General features: G+C 46.2%; 2 protein-coding genes across 19 annotated transcripts in view; one reads left to right on the top strand and one right to left on the bottom strand.

The window, feature by feature from the left end:
* LOC104142326 (interleukin-20-like) overlaps window positions 1-23,280 on the bottom strand; it is a 36,127-nt gene extending 12,847 nt beyond the window's left edge. For 4 of the 18 annotated variants that reach the window (XR_011136159.1, XR_011136165.1, XR_011136164.1 and 1 more), the window contains exons 1-7: window positions 20,855-21,646; window positions 17,653-17,765; window positions 16,996-17,111; window positions 12,924-13,165; window positions 5,093-12,610; window positions 4,176-4,343; window positions 3,907-4,038 (exon numbers count right to left, since the gene is read on the bottom strand). The gene's annotated coding sequence lies outside the window, so the exon portion shown is untranslated. Of the gene's footprint in view, window positions 1-188; window positions 3,737-3,906; window positions 4,039-4,175; window positions 4,344-5,092; window positions 12,611-12,923; window positions 13,166-16,995; window positions 17,112-17,652; window positions 17,766-19,885; window positions 19,980-20,854; window positions 21,647-21,717 lie in introns of those variants that run through there. The other 14 variants (XR_011136158.1, XR_011136163.1, XR_011136162.1 and 11 more) reach the window with 11 other exon arrangements.
* On the top strand, window positions 10,384-16,060 carry IL10 (interleukin 10). The gene is made up of 5 exons (XM_068918353.1): window positions 10,384-10,641; window positions 12,084-12,146; window positions 12,482-12,634; window positions 13,214-13,279; window positions 14,176-16,060. The coding sequence occupies exons 1-5, from the start codon at window positions 10,384-10,386 to the stop codon at window positions 14,263-14,265; spliced, it is 630 nt and encodes a 209-aa protein (XP_068774454.1). The 3' UTR covers window positions 14,266-16,060.
* Window positions 23,281-24,547: the final 1,267 nt, after the last annotated feature.

Raw genomic sequence — 24,547 nt, 5'->3', positions numbered from 1 at the left:
AAAAGAAAGCAAAAAGTGCTTTTGCTAGCAACTCACAGCAGCTTGCCTTTCCCACTTCCTATGTTATTTGATAATGCAGGTCCTGTGGAAAAAAGCCAAAACCAGGCAAATACAGGACCCAGCACTGAACGCCTCAGAAGCAGGCACGAGAATGTCACCTACAGTGTAAGAACATGGCCTCTCCTTACCTGCTCTCTGGAAGCCCGAGTCAGAGTAGTTCCTCCCCTGACCTCTGCAGGGTAGCTTAAGAAAAGGTAAAGGAAGGGCAGCACCTTCTGTTAAAATCAAGACACCTTCCACAGAGGCATGTGGACAGAATTACTTGTACTGTTAGCAGACATTGCTTGGGGACCATCCACAAAACCGCATTTTTCCATGAATGCGGTTTCAGCCCCTGGCAGCTTCAGTCTAGAGACACGAGGTGGGGAGTCACAGGGTTCAGACCTGCATGTCCCAAAGGCCTCAAAGGACTCAGTTCCACATTTATCTCATCCTGGAAATGCAGTCGTGTGGCCCCGGGTGCTGGGGAGAGCCACCCCTTCCTTACGCCATCGGAGCTCAGCTCCTTCACCATCCGGCAGGGCTACAGCTTGTTTCTAGGCCAACTTCCCAGATAATCATCCTACAAGACAAGGTTAATTTTCCCAGAGGTTTGCCCTGATAACAAAGAAGTGATTTTTTCACCTGAGCCAATTACTGAAGTAAATCTACCATGGACTTCAATGCAAACAGAAATCCGGGGCAGATTGTCTAAGAAATGCCGTGAGAATGGCACTGAGGGGGCAGCAACTCCCACAGCTCCCCCACTACAGCCCCATTTTCTTCATACACATCCAAATACAGAGATAAAGCCTGGCTGGGAACACCGCTGTGCTCGAACCCGCAGTTCTCGGATGCCTTGGGACAGTGCCTCGAGTGCAGCGAGCAGTCAGGAAGCAGACCAGACACCTGTGCTTGTGCAAAAAAAGAAAAAAAAAAGAGCTGTGGTACCCCTGGGAGGGATGCTATTTCAGTAATAGTTTTTCAGTTGCTGAACTCACTGCTTTCATAATTCAAGCTCACTTTTTCTTCTTCGTTTTGTATATTTCAGTAGATAAATCAGTGTTTTGCGTGCATCCTTCTACTGAAATACCTCTCAGTAGTAACGTCCATATTCCACCATCAGTTCTCAGCAAAAAAAAAAAAAAAAAAAAAAAGGGGAGGGATCTGAACACATAGAGGTAGAAACTTGTACACAAAATATTTAAAGCCCTATCACATCTCTGAAAAACATGTCTGAAGGACCATTTATTATCAGAAATCTCTGCTTTACTATGTGAGATCAAACTAAGATTTTTTTTCACCATCCTACAAATTATGTAAATCGAAAGTACACTTTTGTGCTGAGGCATGAATTTTTGACTGAGGCATCTTTTGTAACTTGGAACATGTGGACCAAAAATGAGTTGCTAAGTACAAATCATCAACTTCAAGCAAACAGAAAAAAAGGAAAAAATATTCTACCAATAATTTTATTTTAATTTTTTTTTGCAAGGGCACAGGTATCAGCAGCCCTTTCAGGGGTGATTATTCTTGGAATCTGCATCACCAAACTTGTTCCCTTTGCCTTGGCTTTTCAGATGTGCCTCTGAAATGTCAGATTTGAATACCAACTTGCACAGCAATCAGTACTTTTTTCTGGTTGAGTAACGCTTCAGCTCAACCCCATGCTTCAATGTCTAGCAAACTCCCTGCGCGGGAGCAGCAGTTGGGGAGTCCCCAGTGGGCCACCACTCCCTCACTCAGATATTTTAAAAGCAGATAGCAGAGGCAGGGGGGGGTGAGGGAAATCCCCTCTTATAAAATTATTGCTCCTGGGTTACTCTACAGTATCAGTTATGACCCACGGTCATGTGTGCCACATGCTGCATCACTTGCAGTGGCACATGCTTATTTGTGTGTTATGGAGCAGAAAAGAAAGCCCGGAATTTCTCAACCCCCAGTGTGAGCAGATCTGGGCCATGCAAAAGGATGTTGCCGCGATCCTGCTGGGACAGAGCACAACAACACGGCAAGCTAGCATTTAGCATCCTCCTGCACAGAGCCCAGGGTGCTAGCTTGGTGTGTCACCGGTTCATGCTGTGGCACTGCTTCATCCCTTAATAAATCTCCGGGTATGGGCACTTGTCCCAGCATCTACTGTGCAACTAGCCCCACGGATAACAGTGGCAAAACAGCTGCTGATTAGAAGAGCTACCATGCCGGGCGTCTTGGAGCTGCGGCTGCCAGCAGGCACAGTCCAGCCCAGCAGGCAGCCTAGCAGGAGCCAGGACTTTTCAGGGTCAGGAGCTGGAAAGCACAACAGCTCGAGACTTGGAAATGGCCTCTTTGCAGGTGCCTAATTAAGACACGTTCTGTCCACGTTTTGGAAAAACAGCCCATAAAGCATCTGAAAGTCCAGTCCCAAAGATTACCTGTTCAGCATGAGCTGTTGGCTGATATCGGTCTGATTAGAGAGACGAAAAGACTGAGAGGTCTCAAAGGCAAAGAAGTTCTTCCAAGTTTTGTGAAAATAGGGCACCAGGCCCAGGTTACTTCTGAGCCTAATTTGCCTCCCAAGCACGTGCCTTGGCATAGTTTGCAGCTACGTGATTTCTTACTGATTTTATCACAGAAAAGCCAGCTCATTTTTCAGCTCTCCTTGCTCAGTACATGGCATGACAGGATGCTCAGCATGATCCTACCACATGCTCCCCTGAGCACAGCACTCAGCCGTTGCTTGCAGCATTTTTCTGTGGACTTGCAGCCTGTTGTTGCACTTGTCCGCTCCAGAAACAACTAACTTAGTGCTTGGCATACCTTGGATATGAAAAGATAGTATTATGCCCTTACCAGAAACGATGCTGAAAGAATTAAGTTAACCTAATTGCGTAAATACAGGTCTAACAAGGGATTTTCATACATGGAACTGTACAAGCAATAATCCGTAACTCCATAATTGTACTATTCATATAGGACTTCTAGAAATTTTTACTGCTGTTCCTTAACAAAAGGCCTTTTGTTGCTTTGCTTCTCATTTCTTACTTCAATTAGCAGCAAAAGAATAAAGCACAGCTCATTACAGCAGCATATATACCACAGTAGTTTCTTTTCCTGTACTGTAATCGTGTTTTCTGCTTTTACATTAAATGGTTTGTGAACTAAGAACCATGTATTCTTAATACCATTCTATGGCCCTTGTCTTTCTGATCTTCCCAAAATATATTTAACCTCTATTGCTCACATTTCTTGCACAAAAACAGGCAAGTCCATGCAGGAGCAAATTAACCACAGGGTAACCCTTTTGTTAATTAACAACAGGGTTGTTAATTTGGTGAAGAAAATACAGACCTGATCCACGACACCTGCAAGTGATATATATTATATTGGAGGAGAACTGGACAAAGAATGAAACCAAGTACCTACATTTTTTGCCACTACCTGCTTAAATCCCTGAGCCACCAAGCCTGATGCCTTGGTTTCGGGGCCTGATACTCATGTGGCAAGTGAGTGAAAATGCCTCCATAGTTCATCTAGGCAATCATGTTATGATTCTGAGCAGCTGTTCGTCTGAGTTCTCAAACCATGATAACTAGTTTCTTCCTTGTGAGCATTCGTAACTATAAACAGTCTTTGTATTATTGGTGATAGTGTTCATGATAAATCATGACAAAGGCAATACTCTCTAGAAGATCCACAGATGCCAGTGATACCAAAACTGAAAAAAAAACCCAAAAAAACTCATCAAACAGCAGTTGTGAAATGACCCCTTTTAGAACGGGGAGGTTCAAAATTCATAAGGCATAAGTCAGTACAAGACATGTTTGGGTAAGTCAAGAGGGACCATATGTTCAGGCATTTTTGCACACTTTTACTGTCTTAACTTACCTAGAAAACACGCTGCCTTCTTCTCAAACCACTTTGCTCAGCCTGCTTGCTGAGGGTAATGCAGGGTTTGCTGAGAGCACACATTACTCCTCCCTGTTCCCTGAAATGCCAGTATGGAGCCTCCTTTGGTTTCTTTAAGGACAGAAATAGGGCAGTGCTGTTAGCATCCAAAAATCTCAGTTAACAATTTATTTCAAAGGAAAGAAAAAACAGAAGAAAGGTAAGAACAGCTATGTTTGTAGCTGTTCCCCTGCAGAGGGGGAACTAACCTCATGCTGGAGACACTAGCTTTGCTGGTTTGTGGCACTGGAAGGCATCCTGATACGGTGTCTGTGGGCTTATTAGAAGACCCAGTGTACAACAGGATATCATAACAGCAATGATCTCATTCATGACTGTGCCCAGGCCAGGGCATAAAAGGGATCACTGCATATAAACTGGGAAGAAAAAGCACAGGTCACTTCTGAACTGTGAGATGGCACCCTGAAATCCAACAGCAGGGAGGGCACTTGTGAAAGAGCTAGCTGAACGTGAGCTCCCAGAATTATGTTGTAGCTAAGAAAGCGGCTGTGATCCATCAGAAAGGAAAGTATTAAATAAGGACATCATTCTCTATTACCTTTGGTTTACAAGATGAGTGACAGCAGACTTTTCTGATGCCTGGTGTGCTCAGAAATGGGAAAAGAAGGTGAAGAATGCTACAAAAATGAATTACAGTCTATATAAAGCCCTATACCTTTTGACTTGAGAAGCTCTATCTATTAAATATACTCAAGAAAAGCTTAAAAGCTGATTTTTCTCACTATTTTTTACTACTTGATAGAGACGGTTCCTTGATTTAATTGAAAAAGACACCAAATATTGGAAACTTTACCTATGCAATTAAAAAAGTACAAGTGTTTCTCGGTTAAATTAATCATTAAAACACCTAATCTACATTTCTGATGAAGTCTTCATTACCCAATTTTTTAGAACAAGATTTCAGCTTGCTTTAGTTCAAACGGAAGGTCTGGACTTGATAAGAAATATCTAGGTAAGGTGCTCTTATGTCATACAAGAGGTCACATTAGAGGTCATCATAATGTCTTCTATTAATCATTATTAACCTGTTTCTGGGCACTTAGATATTACATGAGAAACCATTAATGACATTGGTTAAATTTCCAAAGAGTAATTTGGGATTTACCTGTTGAGGGTGATATGAGTCATTGCCAAATACAGAGCAAGTCTGCTAGAAAGCAGGTTTCCAGAAGTGAAAAATCCTACGTCATGCCTTGCCAGCAAAAAATGCTCGAAAAAGGCAGTCCACTTTATGTTGAACCCATCAGGAACTGTTAGTCATCAGCGTCAATGTTGCTGAGAGAGCAAGTGAAATTGCTTCAAAACTGCTATTCATACAAGATGAATAAAGGGCCGCAGAGTCTGTTTCTCCCATAATGTCACAAATAGATGACAGATCTCATGAATCCGAAGGGATGAGAAATGGGGAATTTTGGAATAGGAAAGAAAGAAATACTCCATTATGATAGCCTGGAAATCTAGGGGATTCTTCAACCTAAATCTGCAATACAAAATATATAAAATACATGATGTCCCCTTGTCCAAAGGCAACGACAGAGAATGAGAAGGCAAAAAAATGGAAAAACTTGCACACATAAACACTTGCTAGTATGAGAAAAGGTGCACACATAGGCAGCACCTTTACCAAGAAGCCCAACCTCTTGCTTCTGTACAAACCATGGTAGGACATGAGCTGGCTCGGTTTCTCTGAAGGAAACGCAGCAGGGTGTGCTGGCCTCTACCCACACTGCTCTCCAGGTTTGTTCTCAAAAAAAAATCCCCTTCACATTGGCAGCTCTCAACACCAGATCCTTCCCTGAGGCTCAGCTGGCTTCTCTCCAGTTTCTCCCTTGGTGTCACTTGCTCTGTCTCCTGCAGCCTTTACAGGGGCTCCCCGGCTTCTCTGCAGCTCCAAACAACCTGCCACAGGAGGTGAAGGCTGCCCACGGCAACCCAGGCATGCTCGGGATGAACGTGAGCACTGCAGGTGGCTTTGCCCTGAGCAATCACCGCCTGAAAGCGACAGGTCTCATCCACACCTACTCAACTTGGTGAAGGAATCTGAGGGACCTGCCTAAATCCTTCAGGAGCTTGTGTTTTAGGAGTAACTGAGTTGCCCAGGAATATTGCGGTGCCTGTTTCTTTGCGCAATCTGTGCCCATCCTCTGGCTGGGCGCTGGGCACCCGTGCTGCAGCGGTGCAATGCCTGCTGCATCGAGGGAACGGCGTTCCAGTGCATCGGGACAGCCTTGTGCAGGACTGGACACAACCACAGCATCTCTCAAACACTGGGCCACTGCTGCACTCACTTCTCCAGAGTCTACAAGTCTGTATGCCCCATTGCAGAGGAAGAGCATTTGCCTGAATACCTATCTTTTGCTGCAGGAAAGCAATACTGCTGTTTTGCTGAATATATCTTTTGAGCATAACAGCTCTTAGAAGATTGTGGGAAGTGGGGTAAAAGTGTATGAATGGCTTTTGAGTAACATTTTTTCCTTCCTGAAATGATCATCTTGGCAAATATGAAAGCTGTTTCCTAAAGGTTTAGAAATACACCCACGTCCCCGGACACTCTTTAGGAAAAGGTGCTTTATTCATTCATGCAACCACTTCGTAGTACTGCAGAGTGATTGCATTTCCACAGCAGTAAGCAAGACTGAGTCAGAGTGAAACTGCACCGTCAAGATCTCTGACATGGCAAAGGAAATACAGGTAAACACAGTACAGTATCATCAGTGCGCAGGCCAGAGTTTCCTTTATGGAATGGACACATCTGGCTTACGATCTTTGTACATCAAAAAAACAAAACCAGTTCCAAAACAGGGAGGAGGGAATTGCGCAAGACAGAACCACTCTCAATTATCTTGGTGTCAGACTGTCATGACTCCACTGAGACCCATGGATTGCTCAAAATAAGAGGTTTGGAAACAAGAAACGTGTCCGCAGTGGGAAGCGAGGAGTCCTTGGTACATGCAGTGCTGACAGCTGCCCTGACTCCTGCCAAGGCAGGAATAAATCCTGCCTCAGCCCAGAAGCTTGATCCAGCCACAATCAAAGCTCAGACTCCATCTGATGTCTGTGCTGGGAAATCGAGATCCCCATGTACTCAAAGGCCCATTGCTAGCTTGCGTTCCTAAAAAAACTATCAACACCTAAACCATACACATCCTTCTAAGACACCAAACTAAATGGATTTAATTCCTTGCTTTTGTTACATGATACAAGCTGCTTACTGGGCAGCCTTAGAAGATTGCCTGGGCACAAGCACGTCCTGAAGCGCTGAGTTAGTTCAGCACAAGACTGCCTACAGAGCGGCTCGGAGGCATTGCCTAGGTAAGAAAATTGCACCCACTTACTTTTCGACATAAATTCAGATCCATTTACTAAACTGAAGCGGCCTTCAGAGGACAGTCTTGGCAGTGAACTTTACTGACCTGAAGCAGATTCAGATTAATCCAAAATAGACCAAAAAAACTCCTAGTGTGAGAGCCAAGACTGAAATCAGAGAAAGTTTGGATTGTATCAGTGGGAAATGAATTGTGTTTAAAATTACTCATTTTTGACTGAGCCTTCTTATGCTGCTCTTTCTTCTTCTTCCTCATAACTTCTGGCTGGTGGTCAAGAGAAGAAACCACACTGATGCACTAGAGCAGGGGAAGAAAAAGGGATCATTAAGTATATGACGCACTGTGAGTCAGATAAAACTTCTAGTGTACCTGTAATGATTCAATAGAAACATTCCTTCTTACGTTCTTAAAAAAGAAAAAAAAAGAAAAAAAAGCAACACTGACAACAAAAGGAAAACAAATCAAAACACAAAATCCCACATCATCTCCATATTAAGAAAAGTTGCTTTAGGGCTTTCAAGTTACTTAAGTTTTATCCCTTTGCACTCACTCATACATACTCCGACACCAAAATGTCATGGTTTTTCCTCCTAAAATAATAAAAAAAATCTTAACATAAAACAATGGTAACAAGTAATACTTCACATTTTTCAAGCATTTTTTGCAACAATTTCCTTCACAGAGATTTGCAAATTCAGATTAACAGAGGTTCAGTGCAGCAAAGGAAACAAGAAATGAAGTGACTTGTGTTCAAAGCAATCAATCAGAGAAGGTCTGGGAAGAGCAAATTATTTTAAAATAACACAAGACCTTTCAAAGAAAACTCTCATTTCAGAAAAAGCTAAGTTAATCTCCACTTTCTCTTTCTTGGATAACAGATGCTCAAATTTGTAATCAAAATCTTTGTCACAAGGAAGCAGGAATATGTGTGTGTATAAATATCTATAGAAAGAAAGAGAGCGAAAGATAGCATGCATGCACTATAGAAAAATGGAAAAGGAGAGAGACGTCAGGGGAATTATCTTCAGCACTGACGTGGTAATTTTTATCAGAGCTGGGACAATAACTCTCATTTGACACAATACACCCAGTTCACAGAGCCAGCACTGGCTTGTGGGGGGTTAGTGTAAGATTATCCTTTTACAGGAAACAAAAAAGCACTAAAGTGAGCCAGAAACACAAATATGTGAATGAAAATGAGATAGGCCCTTTGTCGTTATCACATACACCACATACCAGCAGAGAGAAACACCCTGCAGCAGGCAGGAGCACCGTAAGCGTGCCCGCTCCCTGCTCAGAGCCCATCTGCGGGGAAGCAACTCTTCAGCCGTTCCCTTCTCTCGAATGCAGCAGACATTACTTCTATATCCTTGAGGAAAGAGAGGCCACAATCTTTTTTTTTTTTTTTTAAAAGAATTTGCTCAGTTGTTCCTTTGTTGATCCCACCTTGCTTCATCTGTTTTTTAAAAGCTCTTAAGGTACTGACATAAACACTTCTCCCCACAAATTTTGAATGCAAAATTAAAAATAACACAAAGCGAGAGCTTGGAAGGAGTTCCTTTAACTTCCAAAATAAGGTGTAGGGGGAAAAACGTGTGTTGGGTTGTGGTACAAATGGATATAGCTCCTACTATGTGCTTCTTCAACACTAGTTAAACCCTTGCACAGTTCCCCTGGGCTTTCATCATCAGTGTAACACAAATCCCAGGACACAGAGAATCCTGGACTGCAATCTTAGGACCAGAGGTATCACCTCCCTGCATCAGGCCGCAAATCAGCCACCCCAAAGCCTGTTTCTGACATTGGTCACGCCAAGGTACTTGGATGAAAAGCGAAGCAGCAGCGGGCAAGTCCTCCTGGCTAGCGGATGACCTGGTGCCCACATAAGCAGCAGAAAAAAAAACCACGGCTGCCCTGCCAGTGCACCAGGATCAGGGCAGCCTGGTCGTGTTTGCCCGTCCTAACAGGCAGCAGGAGTTGGCTCAGCTGCTTTGCGGCACGCTCAGCCCTGCGCTGCACTGGGAGGAGGCGAAGGCTGGGTCGGAGCCTCACGTCCCATTCCCGGACCCTCGCTCTGCCTGAGGCCATCCGTGGTTCGGCCTCTGCTGCGGTGCACACGCGCACCTCCAAGCAAATCAGCTGAGAGGCGTGCTGAAAAAGCCACTACTGTGAAATACAAAGGGTTTCATTCTTGGTACAAGATGAACAAAGAAACTATAAGTTGTGCAGCTGAAAATGAAACATCCTGAAGGCACCTGAAATTAAAAGGAGGCACATTCTTGTTTCTAATGGTCAGGGGAAAAGGGGAGAGCTAGGAAGATGTGCGTATTGGTTAATGGCAGTACTTGGGACCTGAGCAGCAGTTCACAGCAAGCTGGACTGGAGTCTTTCACTGAGTCCCACACTGTTCTCCCTGACAAATTCTTTACGGAACTAATCAAATTAGTATGTATTCAAATAACATACTACCTGAAGTGTGGGAACATAGTCTCAAGCTTGCTAAGTCAGTAAATATTCCCGTTGACCTCAGCAGACCTAGGCATTAACCGAAAGAAAAATAAGATTTAAGATCATTATTTTATGTGTATTTATAGGATATCATTAGAATGCCAAAGGAGGAGGCAATCTAATTGTACAAGTCATTAAAAGCAATAAGACTGAATTATGCATGGTACTGGGGATCCTAAATATAGGTATGATATAGAGATTTAAAAATGGAAACACTTTTTTCCCCTAACAATAGGGCATTCAGCTAAAAATAAAAGATAACCATGAGAATGCAGAAGTAAGCTCACACAGCACCTTCTCTTGTTCTCATTATATCTGAAGCTTTCCTCTTTAGCCACATTCAAATTTACAAGAAGCAAGCAATGAAAAAAAAATGCAAAGCCTAAGCATAAAAGATTTGATGGGGTGTGAGGACAGGAGAGGAGAGGAGCAGGGTCGAGAACAGGAAACCCAAGTTGACGGGAAACCCAAGTGACATTTGGGTTTAATGAATGACTTAAAACCCCAATATTACTCTTCAGGAAATGGGGAGAGGAAATTGAGAGATGTTTTGAGAGTATAAATGAGGGGCTCCATCAAGGTGAAAGCTACAGATCTGCTTTTTACCTCCTGTGAATCTGAACTGAGAACTGGACCTAGAGGAAAGAAACTCAGCTACAGAATGAAAACCTGCACAGTAATTGTTTTCCTGCTCCTGGCTGCCAGCGTCGAGTACGCCAGCTGCTTGCACACTGAACCAAGCTGTGCTCACTTCTCTGAACTTCTGCCTGCATATCTCCGAGACCTGAGGATCAAGTTTGAGGAAATTAAAGATTATTTTGTAAGTAAGACATCAACTAGTCTCTTCTCCTCCTTGCCTTTTTTTTTTTTTTTTTTTTTTTGCTGCAAAGTTCAGTGATTTGGATGACAGGGGGGAGAGCTTCCTCCAGACAGAAAGGATTTTGTTGTGTGTTACGGGCTTGCAGGTGGGAGCAGGAGAAGTAGTTTAGTTTCATTGCTTGCTGAGAAAAAACATGCAAGGGTTTTCTTCCTAGTTTTAATTACAGTGAACTCAAGAGCTTTCACAATGAATTTTATTGCATCTTACTATCCAGACTTCCCCCTAAATGTTGCAGACCAACTTATTCATTGAATGAATAGGAAGAAAATACAATCATCTTCATGGCAATTAGGTCCAGCCTCACTGAAGTCAGTGCTGGACGAAAAGGGAAATCTTTTGCTACAGACTTCTTTTTTGAAAGAACAAATACTGAATTTACCACCAAAGCCTGAACAAAGTACTTCATGACTGGAGAAACTCTACAATAACTAGCACTGTAAAAGAGCACGTCTTTGCATTGCAGCAAAAGGGAGCCTCAAATTTGCTTAGAAAGCACTTATGATATTCATAGCATTTGTCATTGCAGAGATGTTTGGTCACATCTGTATTGCTATTTTTGTTATTGCCGGTATCTTTTGGCAACACATACAATTACAATTCTCCAGATAAAATCCCAGAGTAAAGGTATGGCTTGTGTTTATTACCAAACTAGCATAGAAGATGGGATTTAAGACTTGGATTTAAAGCTTGCTGTAAATCTCTGAGTTAATGTTAGGAATGAACATTTATAATCTCTTAGAAAACATCCTGTTAAGTGCCTTGGTCCCATGGGATGATACCTCAGGTGGTGTCAGCACACCCCACTGTAGCTGCCTGGTCCTCTAGAGTTAATGGTGCAAGAGAGGCACTACAAGAAAAAATACCCTCCAGATATGCCTTTACTCCACTGATTGTAGACTTACAGAAATAACTGAGACAATTAGGTTAAACTGTCTTGCCTGGGTAAGCATGCAAACGGACAGGATACAGTGGATAATTCACTGCAAGCAGCTGTCAGAATTTTGACACCTGTCTGGAAAGCGGAGCGTGATGTGGTTTGCAAGCAGCACTGTTATGTAAACACTGCCTGAAGCTGAAAAAAGGATGCAGTGCTTGAAGCAGAGGTAGAAGTTGTCTACCATAAATGCAATAAATCACACTAGAGGTTGTGATTTCATTATCTTGCTGTCTTTGGACCCCAGAATAGTTGCACTGCAACATTACGGGCCAAAGAATTGATGATTCCTAGTATTAGTATGTTACATACACAAATACCTTTGTGTGCTTTTTTCCTTTCCTTCACTGAGACCACAAATGCAGACAAGCAAAACAATCATTCGGTAAGACAAAGACACTGCTGACTGCCTGTTTAAGTAAAGCTTTTCTATTGCACACTTCCACAGCAATCGAAAGATGATGAACTTAGCATCCAGCTGCTCAACGCTGAATTACTGGATGAATTTAAGGTAAGAATTTTGCCGTTTCCTGGAATATAATTCTCATCCAAGTCCATTATCCTTCTTCATCCTTTAAAAAGGGAACCAGACTGTAAACTGAGGCTACTGTGCCAAAAGGGACAGCTCTCAAGTCACACTGTAATAAGTGTCTCTGTGGCAGGGCTGACGCCTGCTTACCTCTGTGCTACAGCCACCAAAGAATGGCAGTAACATGCTGTAGGAGCTGTGAACACATATTTCCGTAGAGCTGAGCTCCTTGCCAGTGATTTTAAAAGCCGTTAGGTGTATTTGGCTTTCCTCCCCTTTTGCGGCTGGCACTGACAGCATCGGCCCTTCTCTCCCAGGGGACCTTCGGCTGCCAGTCCGTGTCGGAGACCATGCGCTTCTACGTGGAGGAAGTCCTGCCGAGGGCTGGGAGAGCCAGCGTGCACCACCAGCAGAGCCTGAGCGACCTCGGCAACATGCTGATGAGCCTGAAGGCAACGATGAAGCGCTGTGTGAGTAGGATCCGGGCAGACAGCGGGGAGAGGAGGGGGTCTGGCCCAGTGCAAAGGCAGGCAGGCACCCCAGGCTGAGGAGCAGGGACCCCGTGCAGAGCGGAGAGTCAGGCCAGCTGGCTCCATAAATATGTGGTTCCTCCTGGCCCCTGCTCTCTGGGCTTTATCAGTTAAATACTGAATATTTGCAGGCTATGCTTAGGAGCGCTACTTTTTTTTGAAATTGCAACCCCATAACAGTGTGGCTAGGAAAAGTAATAGGAGGAAGGGCGGTCGTTCAACCCCTTACCTGAAGGCGGGAGCGGTGCTGCTCCCCACGCTGGCGATGACTCCTCCTGCGGCAGCCCGCGGGGCCACCCTGAGCGTGGCAGCCGGCGGCGGGGTGACCCCCGCCAGGCGAGGAGGAAGGGGAAGTGGGAGGCCAGCGGATGGCACGGCGAGGGGTGGGAGGAGGAAAGCCACACTCTGGGGAGAGCCGCTCTCCCTGCCCGCCGGGGCTGAGGCTGTCCCCGGCCAGGGCAGCGCGTGCACCTGGAAGGAAAGCCATCCAATTAAAATTGGTGCCTCTTCCCTTTGCAGCACAGATTCTTCACGTGCGAGAAGAGGAGTAAAACTCTAAAGCACATTAAGGAAACGTTTGATAAGGTAGGTCTCCGCTCGCCTGGCTATAGCTCCCTTTCGGAGGAATCCTCCATCCTAGTCACGTCAGTGGATTTTACCATGGAGTTCAAATTAGGACAGAGTGAGAATCCAAAATTCAGAAGACTTTAGTTATGTAAATACATCAACCATAATCCAGTAAGCGATGCCCAAAGCAGCTTGTATATTTTGGTGGATGGGTTGGGGAGAGAAAAACTATGAGGCTTAGATTCAGAGAAAACTTTAAAAAGGATAAAGAAGATAACCGAGCTCCTTAAGGTTTTCTCAGAAAAATATCAGGTAAACTGCTTAAATTGTAGGCAGAGAATCGCTACAAACACACTGCACGTATCTACACACAGACACAAAAGGATTAGTTATAAATTATTTCTAAAAGTTGGTATGCAATATGCTAGTGTGATATGTAACGCAGAAAAAGGAATACATTCTCCCAAAATCATAATTACTCACTATAAGTGGTTTTGCACTCCCTTTATACTGATTTTCCACAAATAATTTGTCTGTGAAGATTTCAAAACAGAATCTTGCCAAAATCCATCTTTGAACTAGTCATTACAAGTATTTGTGCTGAAGAACAGAAATGCATCATATGCCCAATATCTCCAAATGAATCAGCTCCAACATCTAGTTCACAGAAAGATCGAAGACAAGCCACATATTCGCATGTGTTCCCTGTGAACTAATTGCAACGTAGAGATTACAGCAGAACGAGACTGTTTCTAGTCACTCTACATTAACACATATCCTTACATTCATACTTGAAGTCAAACTGTAACATTGTAGAATTATTACTTCTTGCTGAATTGTAGAATTATTATCTATTGACCTAATTTTAAAATTATTAATGAATTAAAAATTATGTATTAACTTTCACCTGATAGATGAATGAGAATGGAATCTACAAGGCAATGGGAGAATTTGACATTTTCATCAACTACATCGAAGAATACTTGATGAAGGGAAGGAAGTGAAACGGTCCACGGGTCTGCATCTTTCACACAACCTTGCTATTTTTCAGAAATAACATTAGGCTCTAAGAGCATATGAGAGACTAAGTTATCTTATGGCTCAGGTCAAAAGTTACAGGTCAATAACAACTTAAAGTTTAATATCATATTTAAAATAGTTATTATTTTACAAAAAGAGTTTAATATTTATTACCTCTAATACCTCAGTGTTTATGTTTACAAATTTTTTTGAAGAGTGATGAGCTTTTAAACTATTATTTATTGTTCAGTATATTTGTGCTGTTCATGCTTGTGTTATTTTATTCATAGCTTCAAAACACCCAAAGCTGCACTCTTTTGGGGAGCAGACAATGAGCCAAATTTATCCCGAGTCCAGCTTGACTGAACAAGGTCAGCCTGAACAGGAGCTCTTCCAGCTCTGCGTTCAGCAAAGTTTATTTTTAAACATCTGTGTATGTGTGCTTCACTGAATGAGCACTCTCCTCCTAGTCTATCCATCTATTTATTCATGCAGTCCAATTTTTCTATGCATAACCTTGTCAGTGTCTCTGGTTCTGCAATTGGAATTAGACACTTAAATATTCAAAATTACTCCATGGCCTTACACTGAGCAATATAATCATAAAAGGAAAAGGCCATTTTGTCTTCTTTGCATGGAAAGGAATGTGGAGGAGGAGGGTCTGCACTGCAGTGAACAACATGGGATAATGCCACAGAAATAGCTTGATTAATTCCACCCCTTGTCTTCATCCTGTATTAGTCTAGATTATAGAAGAAATAGTAATAGGAATTAAATATTTGGTTCTAATAGAACCTACTGTTAAACGTTGCTAATCATTGACTTTCAGAGCTGCTGAGTTCTGACACTCTGCACCTTTGAAAATTAATCCTAATATTTTCCAGTCTTTGACTGGGTTTTATTCACTGTTTGGTTTTTTTGTATTGGGGTTGTTTTTTTAAGAAGTTAGAGGACATTTAATTAACCACCATTTTAAGGTGGCTTTGGTAATTTGCATTCAAATTCATAAAGCTGACATTGTGTTGTTTTGTTTTACTTCTAATTTTATGAACTAGGAGTTGCAGCAGGCAAACGCTCCACGGCAAGGGTTGTGACCTTTCCAGAGCAGTTTTCCTTGCCAGAGCAGGTTCAGACACCCTGAGAGCCACTTGTTTCAGAGGTCCCCTTCCTCCTTGCCCCCGGACGCCTGTGTGCCCCCATGAGCATCACAGGATGCTGGGCAAGAGGACAATGTAATAACCCATAGGCGTTTGCTTCTAATATTTAGAAGCATTAGGGCAACAGTATCATGAAACACTGTCAGCTTGTCATTGGCTTTTCTATAATTTTTAAGTCACCACTGAAGAGAGGCTATTGATATGTCATTTATTCTATTTTCACGTTTACTGCAATAGAAGGATATTCCTGCTGACAGCATGCCTAAAATTGGAATTAGTGATTGAAGAGCCATAACTGACCCAAAGCAGGAATGCTGTCCTGTAGGTCACTCCTCCCACTGAAGCCAAACAAGTGGCTGAAGGGCCATGATTGAGCCAAACGCTGTACAATTCAAACTAAGCTTCTTACCAGTATACATTTAGGTTGTGTTGAGTCAGCTCCATATTCCTTTCTCCACCAAACATTTTGATTGGAATACTGTAGGAGAACTGAGGGTAGTCCAGGAGCTGCAGCAAGAGCCAAAAGCATCAACAGAGCCGGGTGCTCAGGGGGAATGCAGCTCTCGGAGTGCACCGCTGTCGTGGCACTGTGCGCTGGCTAAGACTCCTGTTATTGTGGGGACTTTTGTATGTTTGTCTGTGTGAAAAGAAATCTTCTATTTTTGCTAATAAAGACCTCAGAATAAATAAAACCTTTGCTCTGCTCTTTCCACCACTTGGTAACACAGTTGTAAATAAGCACCAACATATAGATAGCATGTGCGGGAGTTAGGGACGTGGAGCCCTCCTGCCTTTCTGAGACTGCGGTGCGGTGACCTGCTGCTTCTGCTCTAGCGCTCCCTGTTCGGTACCGAGCACGTGCCCACCTAATTCAACAGGCACGTGGCCACGTCCCCAGCGCCTGATGCTGCACAGTGTCATGCCCAGCAAGGCACAGACCCAGGCAATAGTGAGCACCGAGGACGTTTGCATGCATTAGGGACCATGTTGGTGAGAAGACCTGAGGCATTCACACTGACATGCGAATCCCTGTTGATGCAGAAACACCTGTCTGAACAAACTACCTGCTAGCAGGTCCTTTGCTGTTGAGTTATCACGATGAAGAAAACTGGCACCCACGTGCTCCATAAGTCACTCTAGCCTCTTAGTCTCTACCTCTTGAAGGCATATCAGCAATTGCCCTTTTTAGCAGCATTTAAAGTTAAATTTAACTGTTTACGTGAGACCACTGCTTCCTCTATCAACCAAGTTGTTTTTAATTTACTTTGACCACAGTCAGGGCAAGGCCTTCATCCTAGATTAGATCCTAGAGAGTAGCTAGGTACTAGACTAATATGAATTAAAAACAGAATTGCTTGCTTTTCCTCAGGTTTAGTGTTATTTACCTATGCATATGGAACTGTATATAGGGCAGTTGAACATGTAATAAAAAGGAGCAGGCGTGCATGCATGAAATTATGGCTCCGTTACTAATAAACCCAGAATTCAACCAGTGTAACCATTTGCAAACTCGACCTCACATCCACCGCGGAAGGGTGGTTACCCCCGGATACCCACCTGGCCACCTTTCTGTTTCAGTTTCGAGTGTCTTTCATTTTCACTGATCTCAGACCTTTACTTGCAAGTCCACAAGGCTCCATATGTTTATTGGTAGCTGAGGTTTTCTCCCCTCCCTGCATTAGAAACAGGAATATTTTCAGTTAATAAGACAATTTCTAAGTCTGTGTCTCTCCAGACTTCAATGTGGTACCGGTCATTGTGATTGTGGAGGATTAGCCCAACAGATTATCAGTATTCTTAGCAAAACCTGCATTTTTGAGCACTCCTCAGTGTCTTCAACCTCCTCTAGCATCATCCCGCGCAAAGCTGGCTGGCATGCTCCCCTCTGATTCCCTCCGCAGGTACTCGCAGCCCCGTTAGACACTTTTCCCCCATTAGGAACTAGGCAATAGCTCTGGCGAACAGAGCGCTGCTTCGCAGTTGTGGACCCGGATTCGCAGGGTCGAGGCGCTCTCGGAGCCGTGAGGACCCGCCGGACAAGCCGCCCCGTGCCCAGAGCAGCGCCGGGCGGCGTGCCGGGGCAGCGAGGTGGCGGGTGGCCCTGGGCTGCAGCAGCTGCCGCGCGCCAGTGCGTGGCCGTACCGGCTGCGGGAAGGCGAAGGTGACCCCGAAGCCGGTGGCTCGCTCGTGGGGCCGGTGAGGACACGTACACACCTCAGAGAGCCTGGCTGCCCCGCGTCAGCGGGAGCAAAAACATCAAGCGTCAGCGGCTTGAGGCAGGAGCCTGCGGACTCTCGTGAGTGTGAGCTGAACACACTGTTCTGTCCCTGCATGGAGGAAAAGGGTAGTGTCAGCTCAGCTGTGGTGAGTTTTTCAGTAAAACTCAGTCACTCTGGTTAAAGTAACCACAGGAAGGAAGCAGATGGGATGCCTCTTGCTGTACAGAGAATGAAGGTTTCCAGTTACCTTATGCCACAGGAGTCACTTAATTCGGAAGAAAATGGAGGAAAAGCAAGTCAGCAAGTTCGGAAAGGCCGGCTGCTCGCTGCCGGGGCGGAGGGCTCGGTCCGGAGAGGGGCTGGACACGGCGGGCTGCACTGGGCAAGGCAGCCGCGCTCCTCCCGGTCCCCGCCAGGCTGCAAACCAGAGGGCCTGAGGAAGCCTCCTGCAAGGCTCCCAGCCAAGGACAGCACTTAGCCAGATGGAGAGATAACCGAGAGCCTCAGAGCAAGAGTATTAGATGTGCAATTTCTGTGCAAACTGCAAGCATGCAAAAATGTCTGTTTCTTTTGTCATCAAAATGCAGGGAGGTTTGCATCATGATACAGATCTGGCACACAAAAGCACAATGACACACCTCCAGCTAAATATATATACCATCTCCAAGAAGTTTTAGGAAGGATGTTCGGGAAATTCCAGAAATGCCATCTAGACAACCAAAGGCAGGACGGACCTGTCATGGAGCAATGTCATTTCCAGGGAAGGAGCAATCATTGTTTCATTTCTAGCCATGTCCTCAAGCAGGCTTTTTCACACTGTCAGGCCAGCCACATCCACAACTAGTCCCTCCCTGCCAGGCAGCACTGCTTAAAGAAAAGGGGAATAAAGAAAAAAAGAAAAAGAAAAAAAAAGCAGCCTGCAAAACTGAGACACACAAGGTACCATTACAAGTCATCCACATGACTCATGACACCTACATCAAACCAGAATCACAGCACCAGCATCTTCTAGCCTCTCCTGCTGCTCTCTGCATCTCGCCCAGTCTGCGCCCAGATCAGAAACCTGCTGCCTGCGTCGGATGGGGACTGCAGCCCTGCCGCACCCCTGACGTACGGGAGCCCATAGGCAGAAAAGCCTTCCTGGGTCCCAGTGTCAATTAACTTGCACCAAAAATATCAGTGTTTGGAAAGAGGAAAATAAAAAAATAGTCTCCTGCAAGGCAAGTACTGTGACTGCAATGTCAGCTCTGTGCATATGGCTAAAGCTGATTTGAAGCTACAGCCGGTGAAATGAGATCAGGCTGACCAAAGAGGCTGGAGCAGGGGCTGGGAGGCTGAAGACTAGGGCTCAGTTCTGCTTCTGCCGCAGGGCCTTCCTCTGAGTCTGGGCAAGCCACAGGATGAGTCTCTGTTTCGCAGCTTCCCTTCTGCAAGACGAAATGTGACAGTGCTCCCCCACACTCCTCTTTGTTTTGCAGTCAGAGAGTCCAAAAACATTTAAACTATTTTATAAGACTCTAGGATCTTGGAGGACAGGCTGAATCTGTCCTTGCAGTGCCTAACCCAACTGGACCATGGTTCTAGGTACGGCTATAATTCACACTTTACATGCGATGAACAATAATGCCAAAGGCCTCTCGCAAAGGGGACCACAGGCGCATTGTGAACAGTGGTTCCCGGAGGTCACTTCTGTGTTTCTCTTGTCTCTAAATGCTCAGAGCTCCCTGAATGCGGAGTACAGCCTTTGCTTGCAAACATCATCTAAAAGCAGGTCCCCCGGAAAAGGAGAGAGGCTCTTCAGAGCTACATTAACAGAGTGCTTGGAAGTGCTCAGGGCAAAGCAGAGTGAAACACAAAATTTATGTTCCCAAGCAGGTCAAAACCAGACTCTTCCTACAGCCCCGAGACAGTTTCAGAAAAGGCCTTCCTCCCCATACCAGTCCCTTCCAGGCAAGGGCTCGCCACGCTCAACCCAGCACCGACTGAATTCATCAGGGTGAGCATCTCCTGCATCTTCCTCCTTGCATTCCCATTTTATCTGTTTGCTATTATTTCTTGATGCATAAAATAAAAGCCTAGGATGGGATCACCATCTCCATATATCTGTGCTGGGCCTGGTGTATCTGCACTAGAAGAAGTTTTAATATTAAACAGTAGAGGAAAAGACCTGGAGACCTGATCCAAGTACAGAAGAGGAAGTCTAGAAGATGTTCAGTTCCCAAGGGTACCTCTCTTGAAGACAGCATGCCGTGCAAGCCATAGGATCACCCATCAGGCCAGAAGTGGCTCAGGTGGCCCAGCTTGCCGTAACAGAGCCAACACTACACAGAAAACACATTTCTGACTCCCACCATGACTCATGATGGGTCAGTCCAACTAGTGGTGCTGCCTTTAGACGTTACTGCCCGGAGTAATCTCCTATTATCTTCCTCTTTAAAAAAAAAAAAAAAATCCAATCGGCATTTATTCATCATAAGTTCAGTCTGCGGTTAAAGCCGCACACGCTTCCTACAGCTCAGTGCAGGGTGCTGAGCAGAGAGCGGGCTCTGTGGCACAGGCTCAGTGGGCAGGGACAACCCGTTGAGGCCAGCAAAGTCCAAACTTGCACAACTGTGCAGTCACTGTGGGCCGGAGTTTTCATGGTGAAACTTGGGGCTGAGCTGCTGTGGGTGAATCACTGCCCGGCGCTGCAGCGGGTTAGCGAGGGGCCAGCACAACGCGACAGGCTGCCTGCAGTCTTTTCCCCTGCTATTCACATGGCGTTTGCAAGGTACTACAGTAAAGGTGGTCACTCAGCTCTTCCACCTTTTTCCTCAGAGAAGTTCGGGTGAAGGGCATAAGACTTCAGGCTCTGAGGAAAACACAGCACTCACTTCAAAAAGGTAGTGTGCATGCAGAGTTTGCACAGATAAAAAGCTAGGGGTTTCACAGGTGCTTTGGTTCATCACTGCAGCTTGCGTGTGAGCACGTGCGCACATGGACAAAACCCCTGAGGACTTCAAAAGCGCCTGAGCATTGGGCTATTCCTCTGCTTAGGAGCAAGTTTCACTTCATCAAAAAAGAAACGTCCCCAAACAGGCAACACATCAGAGAAGCCTGCTAGCTGCAAGGATAGTTTCTTCTGCTTTTTTTTTTCCCCCCTTCAGAAACTTTCCTGAAAGCCATAAGCATGCCCATGATGAACAGTAGGTTCTTACCGTATCAAGAAAGCTATTCCACTTCTTAGTCATTCCCTGCTGACCAACACGGGAAAGGCAGCCGAGCTGTATCTCAAGCAGTCACGGCTGGAAGCATCTGCTGAAGGGGCTGCAGAGGAGACCACAACATGGCAGGCAGAAACGTCTCTTCTTGTGGACTAAGCACACAGAACAAAACACCATTCACTTCTTCCATGTAAGAAGGAAAAAGAAAATCTTTCTTTTGGCTAAAATATTGACATACTCTTCAGGAGCATTTGACTCTTTCCCTTTTGTTTTTTTTTCCTAAACTTTGAGCTATTCTCCACATATACTCTCTTAAAACGACAGCCCCAGGGCTCCAGGGGATTTTGCTTTTCCTCCATCCCAAGCTGAGGTGAGTTCAAGCCACACTGCTCCAGTCCTCAGGCAAGGAAAGGTCTCACCGGCTCCGGGGACAAACACAGAGCAATTCCAGGTTACTGGATTTTGCGTTTTGCTTTCTCTCTTTCAGGGCGCAGCAGATGCCTACAAGGGAGATGACCACCTTCCTGGGGACCCTCTAACTTGCCAGGACAGCACAAAGAGGCCAGCAGAGGATCAGGGACCAGATTTTTAGTGGTGTGCGAGCACTTAAGGAAGATTAAATCAAAAACTATTTCAAGTATTTTTAACTTGTGAATTCTTTCAGAATTTTATCGATTTTAATTGTGGTTCTAGTTAACGCCTGTTACTGAGTTTACCACCCACTCCCACACAGCTAATGCATCTCTGCGTCCTAGATTTTAACATCACGTGACTCTGAAACATGGGGCTTTGTCATAAAAGAGGTCAAGTATTACAAAGCAGATGATAGAGCAAAACACTGTTGCTCACACACGCACCACCATGAACGAGGCGGAGGAAGTGGGCACAGGGCCCTGCCGGGGCTTCACAGGCTGCCACTCTCTCCTTCCAGCCGCGAGGGTCTGACCGGCCCCGGGACGGGAGCTGGGGGACCACTAAAGCGAGGAGCCCTGCTGGCGCCCCTCTCGCTGGGCACCCAGCAGGCCTAGTTGCTTGGTCAGGCCGGCGGAGCTCATCTCGGTGTCCCAGAACCACCACCTCAGGGACTCGCCGCCTCGGGGACCTGCCAGGCCGGCACCCTGGGGACCTGCTGCCTCAGGGACTCGCCAGTTTGGCGCCCCAGCGCCTTGGGGACCCACTGCCTCAGGGACCCGCCGAACCAGCACTTCAGGGACCTGCGGGCCCGGCGCCCCAGGGACTCGGCACCTCGGGGACCTGCAGAGCTGGTGCCTCAAGGACCTGGCACCCTGGGGACCCGCTGACCCAGTCCCTTGGGAACCCAGTGCCTCAGGGACCCAGCACCTCAGGGACCCACCAACCTGATGCCTCAGGGACCCAGTGCCTCAGGGATCGGCCAGTCTGGCACATCGGGGACCTGCTGCCTCAGCGACCCACTGACCCGGTGCCTTGGGGACCCGCCGACCTGATATCTCAGGAACCCGGTGCCTCCGGGATCCACCGACCCGGCACCTCGGGGACCCACTGACCGACCCGGCGCCCCACCACCTCAGGGGCCCCCAGGGGACCCGGTGCCTCAGGGAACTGCCACCCCGGCGCCCACGGGCCGGGCACAGGAGTGAGAGGCGTCCCGGCCCCAACCCCGCCCTCGCCGCCAGGCCCCGCTTTCGATATTTCACCACACGAAATCTAAGCCTGGCGCCTATTCATCTGTGCTCCGGCGTTACCCGTAACATGGAGGAGCGGCAGCTCGCGCTGGCTCATAGCGAGAGGCTCGCACGGGCGGACGTGCCTGCGGCGGCGCGGGGCCGCCGGGTGGCTCGTGACACACGCGGGCCCCGGGGGGGCCCGCCGACCGCAGGACTCTCGGCCCCGCTCTCGCAATTACGAGGGCTGTTTTCACTGCCTGCCTCGGCGCCGAGGCTTGCAGGCGAAGCTCCCGAGCTGGGCCCGCTGCTCTCAAGGAGCGGCGCCCGGCGGGGGACGGGGCAGGCGCGGGCGATCCCGCAGCACCGTCCAGCCTTCCTCCCCGGCACCGGCACCACCGCTCTGCACGGTTGTACCTCGCAGGGCGGCGAGCCGAACTCCTCGAGGGAGTCCAGCACCTTCCCCAGGGGCTGCTTTGTCCACTGCAGAAGCCCAGGCTGAAAACTTTGGCCCTCAGGTTTATATAGGCTTTAAACTTCGAGGGCAAGTTATGGGAAAGTGAAGGATTTCACTAGCTGCCCTGACATAAATATTTCTTCTCTCCTCTAATCTCTGCAGCATATTTTGTCCGAGCCCTTTTCTGACCTCTACAGGGTCCTACGCCAAGTTCAACTATCCTCCAACAGCATAAGAAGACACAAGGCATATGTTCAAAAAAAAAACTTTAAAAACAAACAAATAGATTATTCATGAGGCCCTACACCTGGTCATTTCCTCATTTCCCTTCTGCTTCACCACTTTCACCGCTTACCTCTACCACTCCAACGTTACAGTGTAGAGCTTCAGGAGCCATCTCCAGTGATGGCTACTGCAGAGGTCAAGCTCCTTTTCCAGGTGCAGGAGCAGACAATAGGAAAGTTGAGAACAGAGCCCCGTAGCCCTGTTCTGCCCTCACTATATCAGGTAGTCTCAGCCCCTGAGTTACAAATAACAGGTCAGTGGAGGTGCGTGTCTCGACCAGGAGCCCAAAGTTAGCAGAAGGGGTTCAGTCTCCGCACGCAGCACAGAAGGAGCCATTGCACAAGCCCTGTTGCTGCCTTAGAAAGTGCTTAGAAGGGAATTACAGAGAAAACTGTCTGATAAAAGGGGCTATGGGATATGCAAAGCAAAGTAATTCCTCCAGTTGCACCTGTGGCTTGAGAAGCGAGGCTGCATGGGGCTGCAGAGACAGTCAGAGTTTGGCTGATTCTCAGAAAGGTGACCAGTTTCAGTGAAGCTCCTTTCCCAGGCAGCAAGTTTGGGCTCTACTCCACCAGTGAAGCCTCAGGCTTGCGCTCCACTGCTCACCACCTCACAGCCCGTGAGCATGTTCTGCGTGCATCTCCTCCGCATGACAGCGGTTTCACAATGAGTAGGTAATGGTTACCCTCAGCAATAGAGACTGGTGGCAGGCTGGAGAAGCAGTCGCCCACCAGGAACAGGAGCTGCGTGCTTTTCCCTTAGTTCTGAGTTGCATTGTCCTGATACATCATAAAAGTTTTCGTAGGATTTAGCTCCTGATGTTGAAGCTTAGCCACTGAATCTTTTACAAGATGCCTATTAGAGTGTGAAGAAGCAGGTTGGCAATGCCAGGCCTAGAGAGAGCCTGAACCCTATGCCATCTTTTGGTCCTATTCCAACTATTAATCTATTAATTTGTGAAACAGACAGAGCACCATATCGATTCCGTGACTGACCCTTGGGGCTGTAAGACAATGATATAGAGGAAGGAAGGGACCTAATCTAATCTAGCTATAATTCCCCCAATATCAGACCTTCAGATGCTTACATCAGAGTACATCCTTGGGCTTTCTGATTGATGATGAGATGGAGTTTGCAGCCCACAATATAGGTACAAAACCTAGATTGTATAGTGATGCCAGTTCAGTGACCTATTTTACATCTCTGCCTTTTATTATCTGTTCCTTTTTGTCTCCTGGAAAGGGCTCTATCACCATTGCATCACACCCTGAAGCAACACAATTTTTTTCTTTGCTCCAGGCA

Source organism: Struthio camelus, chromosome 24 (genome assembly GCF_040807025.1).
Source record: "Struthio camelus isolate bStrCam1 chromosome 24, bStrCam1.hap1, whole genome shotgun sequence".
Classification (NCBI taxonomy): domain Eukaryota; kingdom Metazoa; phylum Chordata; class Aves; order Struthioniformes; family Struthionidae; genus Struthio; species Struthio camelus.
Note: the sequence above shows the minus strand (reverse complement) of the source record. Positions and strands in the feature narration are given on the sequence as shown.